Source organism: Triturus cristatus, chromosome 11 (genome assembly GCF_964204655.1).
Source record: "Triturus cristatus chromosome 11, aTriCri1.1, whole genome shotgun sequence".
NCBI lineage: Eukaryota > Metazoa > Chordata > Amphibia > Caudata > Salamandridae > Triturus > Triturus cristatus.
Window position 1 is genome coordinate 21,260,528 of NC_140594.1, and position 19,642 is coordinate 21,280,169.

The 19,642-nt window shown below is 46.9% G+C and overlaps 1 protein-coding gene across 2 annotated transcripts in view; it reads right to left on the reverse strand.

The window, feature by feature from the left end:
• The window catches only part of SLC15A4 (solute carrier family 15 member 4), a 327,049-nt gene extending 310,927 nt beyond the window's left edge, over positions 1-16,122 (reverse strand). Inside the window, exon 1 of one of the 2 annotated variants that reach the window (XM_085632757.1) lies at positions 14,350-16,121. In XM_085632757.1, the coding sequence (XP_085488883.1) occupies positions 14,350-14,946 (597 nt within the window). In that variant the 5' untranslated portion in view covers positions 14,947-16,121. Of the gene's footprint in view, positions 1-14,349 lie in introns of both variants that reach the window. The other variant, XM_085632759.1, reaches the window with a different exon arrangement.
• Between the last annotated feature and the right edge of the window lie 3,520 nt (positions 16,123-19,642).

Consider the following 19,642-nt stretch of genomic DNA (forward strand, 5'->3'; position numbering starts at 1 on the left):
AGCGGCTGATTACCCTCCTCAAAGTATCTGTTGTCGTAGGGGGGCTATCGCTGCCATCCCCCGAGGCATCTATATCTGTGTTGTCAAGGTCGGTAGCGTTATTAAGATCAGAGTCCTCTGTCAAAGAGAAGAAATTTTCTCCATCCAGAGATCCAGGCACTTGGGCCTTTAAATCCAGCTCCCTAAGGTACTCGCCGCGAGCTAATGGAGGTGTATTATCCTCTGCCACCCCCTGTTTCTCCCTGTTTAGTATTACTTCAGCCTCGCCTGCGTAGGTATTTAAGGTAACAGAAGTATAGGGAAGACTGCAAGTCTCTACACTGGAAAAATCACTGGGAAAATCAGATGTAGCAGCCCCTTCCGCCCGATCCGATACATTGTAGCACGCAGTATCAGTGACAATACTTGTATTTCTTAGGCTACTTGTTGCTTCTTCCAACGGAGCTTTAGCCCGTTTCCCGCTTACCGGTTTACCAGAGAACATCCCCGGGACCGTCGTCGTCTTCGCTCTCGTACTCGCCTCAGGAGGACACCGAACTCCACCGGGAGACCCGCTCTTCCCCCCCTCCGTTCTCTCCTGAGCGGGAGTTCGCACAGCCTCCAGCTCTTTAGGAGCGGGCAGCTTCTTAGATGCGGCGGCGATTTTGGATCCATTCGCAGCCTCCTTCAATACACCTCTCCGTGGAGCCATTCCGTCTACACACGACCGCTGGCTCCCGACAAGCCACGCCTGCAAAGTCCGTAGGTAGTCGCAGCCTCGCTGAATGCCGAGACTGACCCCTGCTGTAGCCCGTATCAAAAGTTTGGACAGATCGTGTGAGACGATCATTTGGGGGAGCGAACTGTATTTCGAATCAAAGTCTCTTTAAAAAACAAGGCATAGGTTCACATGAATACCGATTAGCCAACACATCGGTCAGGAAGTGACTCCGCAGTGGTCACACGGCCGCCATCTTGCCCGCTATCCTAGGACTTCTACACTTTTAATTGCAATGTGCAATATTTTTAATTGTATAAGTTTAAATCGGGATCGGATAGCCAACTCCCTAGGAGATGCTAAGGCCTCGTCCGGCAAGTCCCCTATGTCATCTACCCATTTCATACGGATTTTGTCAAGCGGTTCCGGTAGGTTGTTTAGTATCTTGCGATAAGTCAAGGAAAGAGCTTTGTTCGGAAGGTAGTCATCTAGGAGTCTGTCCTCTAAAAGGTGATGAGACGGGGAGATCAAAACCCTTGGGGATGGCCTTGGTAAGTGCGCTGCGCGCTGGTAGATAGCGGAATGTTTCACCCTTGTGTAGCTGTTATTTTGCCCGCAATTCAGCAAATGAAACCACCGCACCTTTCACCCACATATCCCCAACCGCGGAGAGACCAATCAGGTCCCATATAGCAAACCCGGGCAGACTTGACAACATCCCCAGATGGCAGGATTCCAGTAGTGGAGTGACTCAGGAGAGTTTGTACTTCCAGCCCAGTGCTTTTGTAGCAGTGTGCCAAAGTGAAACCGTGGTGGAGGTGGGTGGAAACAAAGGTAAATGTTTCGGACCACCGTATAGTGCCCTCATATAATTGCCTGCCGCCATGTTAAAGCGATCCATTCTATACGCCGGGTCTGTGATGGGACGGTGGGTGCGAAGCCCAGTAATACGTTTGAATAGCAGGAAGTGCAATCCCACCATCATACCAGCCACGTAGGAGTTTAACCAGGGCGATTCTAGGAGTGCCACCATTCCATAACAATGAGCGGATCTCAGAGTCAATTGTTGAAAAGTATTGTGGTGGGATAGGGTAGGGCGCATTTTGCAGGGCATATAAAAAGCGAAGGAGTGCCATCATTTTAAAGAGGGCGGCCCTACCAAGTAGGGTAAGGGGCAATGCCCTCCAATGCTGCACGTCGGCTCGGAGGCGATGCAAGGGAGGAAGGAGGTTCCTCTTGTGGAAGACGTCCACGTCCTTTGTGACGTAAATATCCAAGTATCGGAAACCTTCCGTGACTACACTGGCCGTACAGCCCTGGGGAAGCTGAGGAGGATCACCACTGAGGACATATCAAGGATTTGTCCCAATTAATGGTGTATCCAGAATACTTCCTAAAGAGAGTAAGGATATGCAGCACTGTATGCAGCAAAGACCAAGGTTTGGCTAAATATAAAAGAATATCATCGGCATAAAGTGATATCCTATCCGACCAATCCGGAGCCCAATTCAGCCCCCGGATAGATAGGTTCCCTCTAATCCACACCGCCAAGGGCTCCCGTGCCAAGGCGAATAGCAGCGGCGACAGGGGGCAGCCCTGCCTCGTGCCCTTCCCTAGCTCAAAAATTGCGGATCTGCCCCGTTAATTGAAACTCGGGCCAGGGGATTGGTATACAAGAGGAGCACCCAGGCCATAAAGCGTGGACCAAAGCCGTATCTTTCCAGAGAGGCAAATAGAAAAGGCCATTCCATTATATCGAACGCCATTTTAGCATCTAAAGACACGATTACCGCGTCTTCCCGTATGGTGGAGGCCCTGCCTAACACTCCGAAGAGGCGACGGAGATTGAGCGCCGTGTTTTTTGTCGGCATAAAGCCGGATTGGTCCAGGTTTATTAGTTTATGAATGTGGGGTGACAGGCGAACGGCCAAAAGTTTCGCTAGGATTTTGACCTCTGGGTCAAGGAGGGAAATTGGTCGATATGAACCGCATTGATCTCGGGTTTTCCCTTCTTTGTATATGACTGCAATATTAGCCAGACGTTGCGTCTCGGGCAAACTACCATGTTCTATGCTCTCGTCATACATTCGTATTAAGTAGGGAGCTAAAACCGATGAGACTATTTTATATAACTCAATTGTGAGGCCAATAGGGCCCACGGCTCTCCCAGAGTGCAATGCCCCAATAGCTTTAGACACCTCCTCGTAGTCAAGAGGAGCGTCAAGATCGGTCACATCCTGAGGGTCCAACCTTGATAGGGGAAGGGTAGAGAGCAGGTCGGCGGCCTGCTCCTGCGTGGAGGTAGACGTAGGGACGTAAAGACGCTCAAAATGATTGGCGAATATCTGTGCAATGCCATCTCGGTCACTCAGTTTCTCACCATCTGGGGCAACAATTTCAGCCACCCATCTATTGGCAGCTTCTCGCCTGTCTAACCATGCCAACAGTTTACTGGCCTTGCCCCCTATTTTGTAAACTCGATACTGAGTAGAGCGATAGTGCGCCTGGGCTGCTTCACTAGCTAGATCATGATATTCCTTCTGCTTCACTGCGAGTCTATGCGAAGTGTCCGGGGAAGGAGAGGCAATGATGACGCGTTCAAGAATAGCTATTTCCAATTCAATATCCTCCAACCGCTTACGTTTCTCCTTTCGATGGCCTGCCACCGCTGACAACCCACACCCACGAATCACTGTCTTGGATGCCTCCCATAATGTTACATCCAAGTCGACAGAGCCTTCATTTTCTGCAAAATAATCAGACGTGGCTTTTATCAGCATGTCCCGTATCTCTGGGACTCGGAGATACCATGGGTTAAGGGCCATCTCTCAATGAGAGTGGGGAGGAACACCCCCATAGTGGGTGATGATCGGGGAATGGTCAAAAAAGCCCCAAGGTAAAAAGGTTATGTCGCTAAACATGGAGAGCTGAGAAGCTTGACCGAACAGATTCGAGACAGGCTCCCATGGACCCCGGAGAGGGAGGTATACTGTCGATCTAAAGGGTGGAGTGTACGCCACATGTCGATCAGTCCCAGGGCCATCAAAAAATCTGACAATAACTTCCCCTGCGATTCAGTCCGTCGAGCTGGTAGACGGTCCAGTTCTCCAGCTAGGGCGGTGTTACAGTCACCCCCCAGTAACATGTCCCCCTCTGGTAAAGTCAGCAGGTGTGGGCCAAGAGCTGTCAGGGTGGAGGAGTGGAGTTTGGGGGGGATACACAATGAGGTCACATTAAGGGAGCGGCCCTCCCAATCCCCGGATACAGTGACAAATCGCCCATCTGGGTTGCGTGTAATTGCCTTAACCTGAAAGGGAAGAGAGGATCGTGCAAGGATACCCACCCCTCTGGATCCCCTGGTGTACCCCGCGTGGGCAAGTAGTTTGTAACCCCAGTGAGTCAATGCTTTATATGTAGTACCTGGGATATGTGTCTCCTGGAGAAGTACCAAGTCAGGGGAGCGACGCTTCAAATATTGCAAGACAAACCCCCTTTTGATTCGATCGCCCAACCCGTTCACATTCGAGGTGATCAATTTGAGTCGGCCCAGGGAGGTGGTACATACTCGAGTGTCACTCATTAGAATCATAAAGCCAGAGCCCCATCTCCCACCGGCCCCACATAATCAAGCTACATAATAGAATAAAGTGAAAAAATAGATAAATGTAATCACAGTGCACGTCAGCCACTATCATCACAAGTGTGCATACTCAACATAAACAGATTGCTCAAAACCTGGAACAAAAAATAAAAAAATTCCCTAAAAAAACATTTTAGAATCCCTCCCCACCCTGCCTCCCTGCAACGTGGACTTGGATCTGCCCACCACCCCAACTTGCAGAGCGCTTGGATACCCATAAAGAACCCAATTAGAGGGAAAGGTTACAGAACCAACAGAAACCAAGATTCGGCCCTCTTCCCCTAAACGAAACATTATATTGCCCAAAATAAAACTTTGAGGATTGGATAACTTCAAGTCGGAAGGCTAAGACATCGAGCCCCTCAAATACGATAATCCAGCCCTCCCGCTCTCTCAAACAGACCAGCCCCAGAGATAATGAAGGTCGTAAAGTTCAATTATATAAGGACAGAGAAGCAATTACCGACATATGATTAACAGAGGATTCTTATTTACAACAATCCAGGAGTGTGGCCTAGGGACTCAATCAATGTCATAACCAATTGCAGAATACAAGGAAGGAATCCCAGATTGGATTGAATACAGCGATACCTGCACCATATGAGTTCAGCCAGTGAAAGTAGGCAGTTCTGACCCTAATGCCACATCCTCTTCCCTTTGAGTTTGGTGCGGATGTTTGATGCTCATAAGAAAACAGATAAGGAGCCTGGTGCCCACTGCTAGGAACCATTGTTGCATTAATATTGAGGCTTCCTGTTTTCCGATTTTACTGATTTTTACAGATAAATACAGACAGAAAACATTTATTTTCTTGTTTGATTTTATTTTAAAATGTGGATAAAAACGGAAATTGAGTTGCTTTTTGAGAAACTCTAAATATTGTCTGCCAGGCCAATGGCTGTGCGGATTGATGAGTAATGGGGTAAAAAAAAAAAAAAGGAATTTTAGTAAAGAGGCTTTAACAGAAGTAGATATGCATAAGGTTGATACTGAAATGTGCATTTTTTTTTATACAAGTGCACTGATTTATCTTTTGCAGGTGTTTGTAGCATTGAAACCTGGTACGCATTCAAGCACGAGTGCATATTTACCGGTTACATAAATGTGGAAATATACTAATTTCAGCTTCATTCTCAACAAAAACTAAAATAAATAAGGATAAATACAGATAAAATTAACAAAAATATAAATATGGGTAAAGACAGACGGAAATGTCAAAAGAATAGATACCATAAAACCAGGAGCCCTAATGAATATATACTTTTCTTGTTCAACTCAATATTGTAACTAGAGCACGTCCAAAATAACGTGGTGGGATTAAGAAAGAAACGCAGGATGCTTATGGGTGTAATCTGCGATTCAATATAGTGCATACTCGGTCCGGGGGCATCCAGTGCTTCGCAACACAACTACACTGCTTTCATGTGAGTGCCAAACATTACATTTTATACATTTTCTCAACTGTTTACCACGGCATGTTGAGCGATGTATCTCGCATCATGAAATACTGGGCTGATCCTGGATTCCCACCTGGTCCTGTAATTACAAAGGCGACAACTTTCGACATTGGCCACATTGCTGCCACATCTCGGAGATGGTAAACTTGTTCACAGTGACAAAGTGCCTTTTCAGCATTAACGTGCTAATTACAAAGACAAAACGAGGAGGAAGCTGTGAGCAAACATACTGCTATTGCTCAGGAACGGGCCGGGGATTAGCACCCATGCCCAGCTGAGGCAGATGCTCCAAAACAGTAGCAGCGGGGAATGCTAAAACAAGGCAATGCTTACAACTGTACTGCCCAAACCCTATGAACCCTGCTCGGCTGATAACCACCAAAGAGGTTTGAATACCACTGAAACAAGGAAGGCTACCGAGGTGTGCACTTGCAAGGATGATTCAAAGATAAAGAAAAAAGTAGCCCCCAGAAGAAAAGCAGTGGATGGACACAAGTATGTGGGCCATGCTCCATGAGGAGGTTACGCAGACAAAAAAAAGCAGTTGTATTTACAATCTACAATATTTTTTGCACTCTGTCACTCACTCGAACATTATCATTGCTCATCTAGAAACAAAACACCTCCGCTCCTCGCCATTGGGGGAGACGTAGCCCACACTGGGTTGCTTGCGGTCCCAGTGTGAGGAGGGAACCCAATGATGAATCGTGTCACCTTAGGGTGAGTGAAGATTCTCGTTCTAACAGTGAAGTGTTCTCTTTCTCAGTCTGTCCTCTAGGTTAGTTTATTCTTTCCACCGAAACCACCAAGACATACAAATTGTGTGCGAGTACAAAAAAAGTGACCCAGCAAGTGCAGACCATATAGAAGCAGGCAAATGAGAGTAATGAAGCTGCCAACCAGTAGCATGCAAGGGGCGGACTGCAAGCCTACTGTATGTAAACAAAATGTCTGGCAGAGACTGCGCATGCGCTGTCTAGGCAAGACCTAAAAAGTGCCAGTGCCCATCTATTATCAATTGGTCACTTGGCAGTCAATTCAATTCTTGGGTTTAGGACACATCTGGTCTAAAATTAAGATTGGAAGCACTGCCAGTAAATGTTTATACGACAAAATGGAATCATTGAAAGAATCCCTAAGTAACACTGACTGTAATAGGTGTTGAACTTAGACTTGTGTGTGCACTTCCTTCTGTTCTGTACAAAAATCACAAGGGGATGCAGGTGATGATGGTTACTATCCCCGTTTACAACAAAGCAGGGGCGACTGCAATGCTACAGGCCTGGCACACCCGCTATTCACAAGCCTGAAGCAACGTGTTTATAGTCTGCATGTGTGGCAACACAATATAAACCCTAAAGAGTCAACGGGACGACACTCAGACGCAGAATCTGCAATTGGCTCTACATTCGCACCAATGCTAACCTTATCTTTTTTATTCACATTTCTATTTTTATTTCTACTATGAGCATTTTTTCTACATTATCTGTTTTTAGCAATATTTTTTGCATGGCTTATAAGCGAGGCAATACGTGTATTTAAATTAGGATCATGTGGTTCTAGTTATCTGCTTACACTGGCTCCTCCCTCTGTGTCACCAGCAGACCTTTCCACACCAGACAGACTTGTCGCTTCTATCAGTCATCGGGATCAGTAAGGTCACTCCACAGCCTTCTGACTGTGGATGAGCACAACATATAAGTACATAGTTTCAGGTTTCCACAGCTGTATAAACAAATACCTCTGGACCTTCACTTAACTGAAGGAGAACTATTTCACAACCACGTGAAAACATCCTGCTCCTTCCTAATGACTCTTGGTCTCTCTTTACTGCTAGCACTTATGAAACTCCATTCAAGGTAACAGGATAACCCTGGCCCAACAAAAGAACAGGGAATGATTAACAGCCAGGATGTTCTCCCAGATTAGTTTGGATTCACCACTGATGGTGGAATATCGTGGAATGTACTTAGTAAAGGCCTAAAACCGACTTCTAGGCCTGAGCCGCAGCTGTGCACTCATACATTAATACATTTCAGATCAAAAAAGCATAGAATATTATCGAAGGAGCGACAAAAGCACTTGAAAATATCATACCCAGTTGTGGAACACGAATGAGGCATGAAGCCACAGCAGAGAGCTTTCAGGAGGATACAGAATTTCAAGTCGACCTCCATTATCCTTGTGCATGCACAGTCTTCACATACAATATGCGGGTCTGGCTAGGGTCAGTGCGTGTGATCTCTATGATGGGACATGATCCAGGTCTGGGGGTACCTTTAAATGCCCGCCTCCCCTCCAGGCCCATATGCACAGAGCACAGCAGTTCACTGTACTGCAACTCTTGCCCCAATGGCCTTTCTGCAGACTTGCTGGGTTATGTGTCACACTGGTTCCCAAACCCACCCTTGGCACGTTTCTCTCTGGATATGGCAAGACTAAACTAGCTGGTTCAAGCTTCCAAAACTTACATGAGGGGTCAGCTCCTGGGCGCTAGACTTAGTGGCCCTGTCGGTCTTTCTCTGGGTACAGACCTACCCAATCAGTGCTGAGAGACGCAGTGAGCAGAGCAGGGGTGTGGGTCTCCCCTGCTTTCAGAAAGGACATCATCAAAGCTGCAGATATCTGCAAGGTCTTCTTCCTCCAATGGCTGTGTTTGTCCAGGAGTGCAGCGCTCAAACTTAGCAGAAGGCAGCTGCCAGTACAGAGGTAGAAGAAATAATGCCACTACTTGTCTGTAACAACTTATTACAAGCAGCTACTGGTAATTCTCTTACATAGGTACATCCTGATGGTGTCAGAAAGAACCCTCAAAGTACAGATCTTTGTAGACTTCCACCGTAGGCCCACATAGTATCAATAATTCAACTTCACTTCACTGCAAACGTCCGTTCATAATTCCAAGGGGCTTTTTATTTAACAAGTGTATAATGTCTCAAATGTAAGCAATGACTGTTCTAAATACACTGTTCTTGGCCGCCACTTCTCTTCTTTTCTGCTACCAGATTATATAGTCACCAATGGTTCATTATCATCGCTTGCGTAATAATCATGGATGCAAATGTTCACTAATAATTGTAACGCAATCAGTCCCTAGTATAGGTCATGTTTACACTATATAAAATACAAACAAACTACGATAAACTAAATCCAAAGACAGTGATAGTGTTGTCTGATTTATTCTTCTAAAGGTCACCAAGCGTAAACATGTAAATAAGACAGATCCTCAAATACCTTAGAACAAGATCAAAACACACTGCATAACCTCATGTGCAAGTAGAAGCTAAGGAACTGGGGGCATGTTTATCTGTCAGGATCTGCTAAACTCACCATGGGATCCCATGAGATACAGATGACACAGAAGAAAATATTGATTCTGTCTCGATACAAAGCTGGCGGACACAAGGGACGTTAAAATGAAAAGAAGTTGTCAATCAGTGGCAAAAACAAACTGCGTTTAAGTTCCACATAGCAAGTATTTTACAGCCAGATTCGAAATTGGCATTGAAGGTGTAAACACGGATCTTTGATATGAAAGTTGGACAGTTTTATTTTACTCCTTACACAAAACGCCTGAGATGTCATGAGTTTCATCTAAAGTAATTTTCCTAAAACGCATGATGTAATTGGCAGCTATTCATTGCATTAAGATCAGGAAGTTGCTACGGGCTTTGAGTGTTGTGGACAAATGTACAATTTTCTTTTTCAGTAGAACGTAACTGATTTCTTTGAAGCATTCTTTCTAAATTTCCAGGTAGGCATTGCTAAAATGGTTTGCAACTTCCAACTTGCCTATTTACTAATTAAATTATGAACTGGTTTCATTTTAAAATTTCACAATTATCATTCCATGCTGTCAAATCGAGAAGAATCTTCAAACCTACTTCGTAAATTGTTGGGGGATAATTATAACAGTATTCAAAACCAACAAACACAAGAAGCAATCAGAATTTGTAATGTGGGGTAACAGCTTTAAAAGAACACGGTGACTGGTGGGGGAATTCAATAGCCTTAGCAAGACCACCAACAAGGGACTGATTAGCAACCAGTCACCTACATGTGCTGTGATGTCCAAAGTTATCGTTCAACCTGAAAAATACTTCAATCAAAATGAGAATTCTGAAGGTGAAGATTTCGACCGAGCTTCTTGACTGGAGGGCAGATTACAATTTCATGTTTTTTGATTAAGAATATCATTTCTGTCACATTTGCCTTAAAAGGGATCTTTCTTTACACAACAAAAAGATATATCCGCTTGTCACACACCATCAATGGGCTTTGCCTGTTCCGACACCAAGCATTGGCAGATAATATGAGGGTTCACATCTTGATAGGGAAGCAGAATATAGATTTAAACAGTCACAAGGGAAGCTCTGAATAACACCAGTTTAAAACTACTAACTACATCAGGAACTGGTCGGCCTATACAGCATTTTAAAATGTTCAAAGAGATGAATTTTGTTGTGTCATTTCCAAAGTTCGTAAGGGCGAACAGTGAAGATTTTCAATGTCGATTTGAAGAAAACATTCGCTGTAGTGCGTAATATAAAAGACACACCTGTGATGCTGTCTACACCTGACCATCCTCACCTTTGCCCAAGATATTCAATGATAAAGCAACTTCCTCTCAAAATCAAGTGGAACGCGCAGAGCAAAGGAATCAAACATTGAGGGGAAAGCAAATTTAGCTTGAATGATTCCTAGTAAAATGTAGATGCCTGCCAGCTTTTACACTAAAGTTAAAAGTGTTAAAATTACTTGTAGCAACTACCACAGGCCGGTTTTACTTCTGCTTTCTTAACACTGAGACAAATGGTTACCCCTCAAGTCTGGAGTTTCAGATTATGGATGTGAAACTTATAAAGGCTTAGTAGTCATACAGGTCAGACCGGAAAAAACTGCAATGCCCTGGTGCCCCATGTGACAAAAAATAAGCATTTTAGTGATATCCAAGCACAAAGGGTCGAATGAGAGCTCAGAGGCACAGGTTGGCTATTAGTTGGATGAACCCCCTTCTAGGGACTTTTGAACTCACGACTTTCTAAAGTTAATAACCATGTTAATAATGAGGGGGGCAAGAATTTGCAGTCAGAAAAGGACCAAAGAACTGGAAGACTCATTAGCAAGGCTAAAATATATAAACCTGGCTCTTACTTTGGTTTGAAAGCACGGATCGCAGAGGCCTTACAACTATAAGTGTGAAGACCCCAGCCTGGGTCTTGTCTACAGACTCACAGTGCAAGGTACTAGAGACTAACAGTATGAAAATGACTACAACAAAAATTCAACAGAGAGATGGCCCATGGTCAGGCACAGTGCTGTCCCTTACACTCCTCTGTTGCGAAGTTAGGACTGCCTGTATTTAATAGGAGTCTTGAAAAGCACTATAAGTTGTAGCCTGGCCTTGTGGCTACTACAAGATGCAGAAAGGAAGAGAAGTCTAACTTGGTATAGGTACAAGAGCTCGGGTTCAACCAAACCTAAGGTGGACACGTCCTCTTTGGTACTGCTATGACTAGGGAGAAGGGACCAACACCAAAGAGGAAGTAGATTAAGAAAAAATAGCTGCTTAAAGGTAGAAGACAATCTAATTAAAATCCATTTACTATGGAATACAGTGTTCGAACATTGGTCCAATCTACGTAGGAGCTGGATGCCATACAAACAAGGCATCTCAGATCAGCTAACACACCGAGTTTCTGTCTGCAAGAGTTCACTTGACAAAGACATTGGAAAGCGATCCCAAAGCATACAGGCACCTATGTTCTAAAGCACTCTCAGTCTATCCATTCCATTCCAATATTCTTTATTCGGCTGAGTACCAGCCATAAAAGAGAACATCTTAAAAACATTTCATGTGAAAAAAAGCACAATAATCAATGGCAGTATCGATTAAAAGTAGCCCAGTGTCAAATCACTTGTAACAAGCTGATCACTGCTAAGTATAAATCAAAACTTAGCAGCGTTTTAGTCTGATCAAGACCGGGCACACGATTTAACATCTATATACAAAGACCATTTAAATATTTCTACTAATTCCCATATAACAATTTCATCATGAAAGTATACAATACAATACTAATAAAATACTAACAAGAACCCACCGGCCTTACTATACGTACAACATCATGTATGCACAATAACCAGATTAATGAAAGTGTGCATAAGCAGCTAACAAATACCATTAATACTTCATGTCCAGGAACCCTCTAGCCAGTGGGTTGAGTAATGGAGGGCTTGGTTCTTCTCATACGTATCAGCCAAGCACTATCAAGGAATTTTGCTACTCCACACACCATGGCTGAAGAGGTCGTGTCGGTGCAAAGAACCCGCAGGGCCATTTTATGACATCTTAAACCCATCCCCTTGCATAAAGGTTTTAGCCATATCCTCCTGAGCACCCTGTAGGCGGGGCAGGCAAAGAAGAGGTGCGCCACGGACTCGCTAGGGGCTGCACAACCCGGGAAAGCCCTCACTGTACCTCTTTGGTTATTCCACCCGGAGGTGAAGACATTTACTGGGAGAATCCCAAACCTGGCTTATAGGTAGAGTGATCTGTCCAGGGGTTTCTCTATGAAATCAAGGAGCGGTTCGAGTAACCTGAACCATTTAAACTCCAAGAACCGCTCTGTGAGTATACCCCCTTCACCTCTACGTGTATCCTCCATCTGAACCCAGTCCCAGTACAGCTTCTTAATGACTAGCTTGGGAGGCGGTGTTTGGCTCTTCCATGTGTCACTCAAGCCCAGTTGCACAACCAACTGCCTCAAATTACTCAGCCATTTGATCCTATTGCCTGTGTTAAGCAGAATAAGTTCATCTAAAACAGCTGAGTAATTTTTAAGCTCCCCGGTCCTTCTCAATCAAACCCAAAAAAGTAATGGGCGAAGGCGCACTAAGTCTTTGAGGGGACGCCTACCCATGTCAAGACGTAATGGAATTAACGGAGTGGAAGCAAGTAAAGCTACCAAGTCTCTCAAAAATTTATTTTCTGAGGTAATTAGCTCCGATATGTTTTCGAACCCCCATAGTTCGGAACCATATAGGGCGGATGGTAATACTTGGCCCTCGTAAATTGCGAGAGTTGGTGCCACGGGTTTACTCAATGACTCCCGCTGTTCTCTCAAGACCGTCCCTGAGACTCTTTTAAAATTTAGTGACATTTTGGCCAGATGGTGACTCCAACTCATCCGACTATTTACCCTGACACCCAAATAATCAAAGGAGTCTACCATCTCCAATAACTCGCCATTAAGCAAGAGATTATTCCTGAATCTCTTAGAGTGTGAAAGGGCCATAAGCTTAGTTTTAGAGGTATTGATGGTAAGACCTCTGTCACTACAAAACACACTAAAACGATTCAGGAGCTTTTGGAGGCCTGCTGGGGATTTAGAGATCAAAATGGTATCATCCGCAAAGAGTAGGGTGGGTGTTTTTTCCCCTGCCAGGGAGGGCGCATCTGCCGGTTCCTCTCTCAGATGGTCCACCACACCATTCACAAAGAGAGAGAACAGGGTTGGTGCCATAACACATCCCTGGCGAACTCCCCTCCTCACGGGCACCCTCTCAGTCAGTTGTCCCTGGGTGCCCCATCTGATCCTCGCGTAGTTCCCCTCATGAAGCCTCACAATAAAATCCAAGAGTGGTCCTGGGAAGCCCATCTTCTCTAAAATGTCCCAAAGCCTTGCTCGAGGGACCAAGTCGAACGCCATCCTGAGATCTATGAAGGCCAGGTAGAGACTACCATTGTTGATGGTCACAGACTTCCAATAGATCGCAAAAAAACGGAAGACCTGGTCCATCGTGCCCACCTTTTGACAAAAGCCGGCTTGGAAATGAGAAAGAACGTGCTCCTCTTCCATCCAGGCACCCACCCGCAGGATAATGACCCTGCACACCACTTTCTGGATCACGTCAATCAAACTGATCGGTCTGTAATTGGCAGGGTCATCTCTGGCACCCTTTTTATACACGGTTATCACCTCTGCTCCCTTCCACGGATCTGGCACTGGGTGTTCCTTGGAGATCAAATTCATTATTAAGGCTATCCCTGAGGGAACAGCCAGCTTACCTTGCAAATGTTAAGACACACCTAGGATGGAGGCCAGACTTCTGGCTCGGATCACAAAACTAACAAACAGGGAAAGAATACAAGATGCGGCCAAATAAAGTCAATGAGTTGGACTCCAAACACTAGTCCGCTACAGTTAATTTTCCACCGCCATAACTTGCCTACCATACAAGGCATAAATACAAGACTCCTTTAATGTAATAATCAAACTATATTTGAATACTTTTTCCTTGTTCATACCAACCAATACCAAGCACTTTACATCACATGCAGCTAAAATTCAGAATGATAAACACTGTATCTGCAATAAGGTGCCCTGGAGTGGCCCCAGGCAATCTGTTTGGCCTTTAAGGACCATATTTCAAATAATCAATGAAAGAAAGACTTTAACACAATAAAAATGCAGCTTCATTAAACCTTTCAGCTCAAATGGTGTCAAATACAGCGACTGCAGATGCACATAGGAGGGAGTACATTTTCTTACCTGGTCAGCACCAAAGGCAGTAATATTTGCTTTTACGACACCCACTCCAAGCCCCACAATGGCAAGTCCAATAAAGGCGGTGATGGCACAGTAGCCACCTCCAACACCCGTGCAGTTTATATAGTCTTTAGAACCATTAGGAGTGGAACAGTTTTCTATAGGGATTAGGGGCACATCTCCACAGAAGATAAGGCGGGTCTGGGGGGAGGCCATTAGTGGAAAGGCTAGCATGCCAACCAGATAGAATACCATACTGAACAAAATTGTCCAAAAACGGCTGAAGTGGGCATCAGCAATCCAGCCTCCAAGAGGTGCCATTAAGTAGGTGAGGCCCATGAAGAGCAGCAGCACTTGGCTAGCTTTGCCCCCCTCCCATGAGTTTGGAGGCATGTTCAGAAAGAGGACCAGGTTGGCAGTCAAGCCATAGAAAGCAGCACGTTCAAGAAGAACAGCTAACAGTACAGCGGCACAGGCCATGCGGCGCCCTGAAAAGCCAAGGGCAGGTCCTGAGGATGATGAGGGCCCTCTCCAAGAGGAGCCCGAGCGCCCACTTCTACTTCCCAGGAGTGGGGTCTGCTCATCCGAAGAGTTGTCCATGGCTGTGGGTGGAGAGGAGCACACGTGGCAGTCAAACGTGTCACCTAAAAAGGCAAACAGGAATAAAAGCGAAGGGAGGAAAAGCAGAGGGGAGAGGATGAGGTGGTCACAGGTGGGGCATGGCAGAGGAGGAAATGAGGTGGTCAGAGATGGTTAAAAACGCCAGGGCGCAAGAAACTGTCAATGTCAAATCTAATATTCAAAGCAGATGATCGATAGGTTTTTGTTCGGAAAGTTGGAGAAAGAAATCTGAGGGCTGTAGGGGACACAGCTGGGCGATTTCTTAGGATGAGATGGCCGCTAAATCAGGTGTTAGGCGAGGGGTCTGTGCAGTTATAAGAACAAAGGCTTGGGAAAAGAAACAGGAAGGACAGAGGGGTCAATGGTCAAGAAAAGTGATTAGAGAGTGGTGCTTGGGTGAAAAAAACTCAAGGACGAATCAATTCCAAGGCACAGAAATCACTGGAAATGGGTGGGACACAAGAGGGTCTGGTAGAGGGGTGGGGGGGATAGAGGCTAAGAGGTATGTGAGGAAGGAGACCCAAAGGAGAGTCTGAGGAACGGGAATCACTGCAAGGAGGCACACGAGGTACTGTTAAAGGAGCTGAGGGTAAGGGTCTAGAAAAGAGGCTGCAAAGAGGTTAGCCCTAGGGAGGCTGTGGGGAAGGGGTCACAAGAGGGATTGTTACAGGGCCTTAAGAGACAGAGATGGGGCGCAGTAAGGAGGAAAGACTCAACGGAGGGTCTGAGGAAGGGACCACAAGAGGGGTGATAGGTAGCTGAGAGGACGGAGAGGGAGTGGGGCAGGAGTACCTCTGGAAGGGGCCACAAGAGAGGCTGAGAGGACGGGGAGGGAGTGGGGCAGGAGTACCTCTGGAAGGGGTCACAAGAGGGGATGTTAAGTAACTGTGGAGACAGGGACGGAGGTCCTGTATGGATGACAGCCTCGAGGGAGGGTCGGGGGCAGAAGTATCACTAGAAGGGGTCACGAGCGGCTGTGAAGGGCGCTTAGAGGAAAGACAGGCACCAGGAGGCGCTCTGTGAGAATGACTGCCCCACGGATCGGTGGCACGGTGTCTACGCGGTTGAAGACCGGCTGTATGTCCAGGTGAAGCCGCGGCGCTGGGGCAGCACGTCCTGCTTCGGCCACCAGCGGTGCTCGACTTCCTGACACTCTCGCAGTGCAGAGCCGGCTGGGAGCGCGGGGGCGGGGCCAGCGCGGAGCGCGTGCGGCCGCCGCCATCTTAGAGCGGCGCCTGGCGCGAGCACGGGGCGGGGGGACCTGCAGTGAGGCGGCAGACGGGAGGCAAGACGTGCTCAATCATTGACAGGACGTACTCTGCCTCTGGTGTGACATAAAGAGCTGATATAAACTCACAACTATAAAAACTTATCTGCGCGCTGTCCGCGCCTGGATTCTGGTTTTTTCTCGAACCTGTGTGCAACAGAAGATAAAGATGTTCTCTGAAAGTCAGCCGTTCCCAAAGTCCCCCCGTATTCCCGCTCCACGTCGGTGCATTTACTCCACTTCAGCATGGCGCCCGGTCCGCCATCCGAGAGGTCTCTCCGGCAGCGTAGTCCGTCTTCCATCTCTAGCGCCTCTGTGACAATCACGCTTGGACCTCGGTGACTGGCCCCGGAGAGCCCGCCTACTCTCCGACTACTGAATGGGCGAGGGCGTGGATGAGGGGCGGACACTGGGCGGGCCGCTTCCCACAGCTGATTCGTTGCTTTGACCGTCCAATCGGTGATTATGTAATTCACAACAACAGCACGTGGTGCGGCGTGCGCTGTGTACAAGCTGTAGGAGCCCGGTAGAGCGAGCCCTGGGCGAAGTGCATGCCAGCTTGATGCATGCCAGCCCGTTGCATGACAGCTGAATGCATGCCAGCCTGTTGCATGCCAGCTCGATGCATGCCAGCCCGTTGCATGTCAGCTGGATGCATGCCAGCCCGTTGCATGCCAACTCGATGCATGCCAGCCCGTTGCATGTCAGCTGGATGCATGCCAGCCCGTTGCATGTCAGCCCGTTGCATGCCAGCTCGACGCATGCCAGCCCGTTGCATGTCAGCTGGATGCATGCCAGCCCGTTGCATGCCAGCTCGATGCATGCCAGCCCGTTGCATGTCAGCTGGATGCATGCCAGCCCTTTGCATGTAAGCTCGTGGCATATTTATTTGTTTATTTAGTGCATTTTTATAAAGCACGGACATTACCCGAAGGTGTCAGAGCGCTGTACAATAGAGGTAGTTACGTTACAAGAGAAAAGTGGTACAAAATTGAACATTACAAAGAAAAACACGAGACTAAAAATGAAGGGTACACAAACACAAAATCCAACACAACACGCAGGGGTGAGGAATGTACAGGAAAAATAAAAATTTACAATGAAGAGCGAACTTCCAAGAGGGGCTTGAGAATGAAAGTATTAGTTCTGAAAGTGTCTTTGGAAGAGAAGAGATTTGAGATCAGCTTTGAAGATCCGGGTAGAGGATGTGGCACGGAGCAATGGGGGGAGTGAATTCCAGATTCTCACCGCATTGCCTGAGAAGGATTGCGCCATCGATCTTTCCCTTTTGAAGACGGGGGGCTCAAGCAGAAGCTTTTCCGCATTGCGTGAGGGTCGACAGCCTCCGGACAATATCAGCCCCTTGCATGCCAGCTCGTGGTATGTCAGCTGGTTGCATGCCAGCTCGATGCATGCCAGCCCGTTGCATGCATGCTCGTGGCACGTCAGCTCGTTGTATGCATGCTCGCGGCACGTAAACCCGTTGTTTGCCAGCTCGCTGAATGCCAGCTCCTTGAATACCAGCTCGTGGCATGCCAGCCCTGCCTTGCTGGGCGAGCTGCAACCGAAACCCTGCAGGCAAAAGAAGCAGCAACAGAGGTATGAAGCTGGTACAAGCGCCTTATCACCATGCAATACCTTCTTCATTCCAAAGAGTTAATCTCCTTGGCAGTCCTTTAAATCGAAAGAAAAGTGCAGATACTCACACACTCCATGGTACCTGTGTACTCATGAGAAGTGCAAGGACTCGCTAACCTCAGTACCTGTGTGCTCATGAGAAGTGCAGACACTCGCTATCCACGGTACCTGTGTGGTCATGAGAAGGGCAGGTACTCGCTATCCACCGTACCTGTGTGCACGCTATCCACAGTACCTGTATGCTTGTGAGAAGTGCAGGCACTCGCTATCCACAATACCTGTGTGCTCATGAAAAGTGCAGATACTCGCTAACCACAGTACCCGTGTAGTCATGAGAAGTGCAAGTACTCGCTATCCAGAGTACCTGTGTGCTCATGAGAAGTGCAGGCACTCGCTATCCACGGTACCTGTGTGGTCATGAGAAGGGCAGGTATTTGCTATCCACAGTACCTGTGTGCTCATGATAAGTACAGGTACTCACTCTCCCCAGTACCTGTGTACTCATGAGAAGTGCAAGCACTCGCTTTGCACTGTACCTGTGTGCTTATGAGAAGTGCAGGCACTCACTATCCACGGTACCTGTGTACTCATGAGAAGTGCAAGCACTCGCTATACACGGTACCTCTGTGGTCATGAGAAGAGCAGGTACTCGCTATCCACAGTACCTTTGTGCTCGTGATAAATGCAGATACTCACTCTCCACAGTACCTGTGTACTCATGAGAAGTGCAAGCACTCGCTATCCACGGTACCTGTGTGCTCATGAGAAGTGCAGGCACTCACTATCCACGTACCTGTGTGCTCATGAGAAGAGCAGGCACTCACAATTCACAGTACCTGTGCTCGCTATCAACAGTACCTGGGTGCTCGTTAGAAGTGCAGGCACTCGCTATCCACAATACCTGTGTGCTCATGAGAAATGCAGGCACTCACTCTCCACAGTTCCTGTGTGCTCATGATAAGTGGAGCCATTCGCTATCCACGATACCTGTGTGGTCATCAGAAGTGCAGGTACTCACTATCCACAGTACCAGTGTGCTCATGAGAAGTGCAGGTAATCACTCTCCACGGTACCTGTGTGCTCATGAGAAGTGCAGGTACTCACTATCCACATTGCCTGTGTGCTCATGAGAAGTGCAGGTACTCACTATACACAGTACCCATGTGCTAATGAGAAGTACCAGGACTCACACTCCACAGTGCTTGGTGCTCATGAGAAGTGCAGGTACTCTCTCTCCACAGCACATGTGTGCTCATGAGAAGTGCAGATACTCACTATACACAGTACCTGTGTGCTCATGAGAAGTGCCACTACTCTCTCTCCACAGTGCCTTTGTGCTCACGAGAAGTGCAGATACTTTCTCTCCATAGCACCTGTGTGCTCATAAGAATTGCTGGTACTCTCCCAATAAATGTTTTGAAGCAGTGCTGAGAAGTGCAGGTACCCTCCCTTTCAAAATGCAAGTGCAAGTGCAAGTGCAAGTACTCTGTAGTGGAAACATTTAGACAAGACTTGCAGGGCTGGCCCCATTGTGCTCCAGGAAGAGAGGCAGAACCAGGTGGCCAAAGAGAGAGCCTCACTTGCCAAAGACCTCAAATCTCACTTACACACTCGTTGCAGGTGAGAGTTACACTTTTATTCACTCCAGGCAAAGTCTAGTCAAGGGTGATTTGATAGAGTTTTGGCTCCTCAATAATCTCATAAATGTTTAACTTATTCTTATCATGGTTGTGGTGCTCCAAAAGGTAGAGAGATTCACCCAACTCCCTG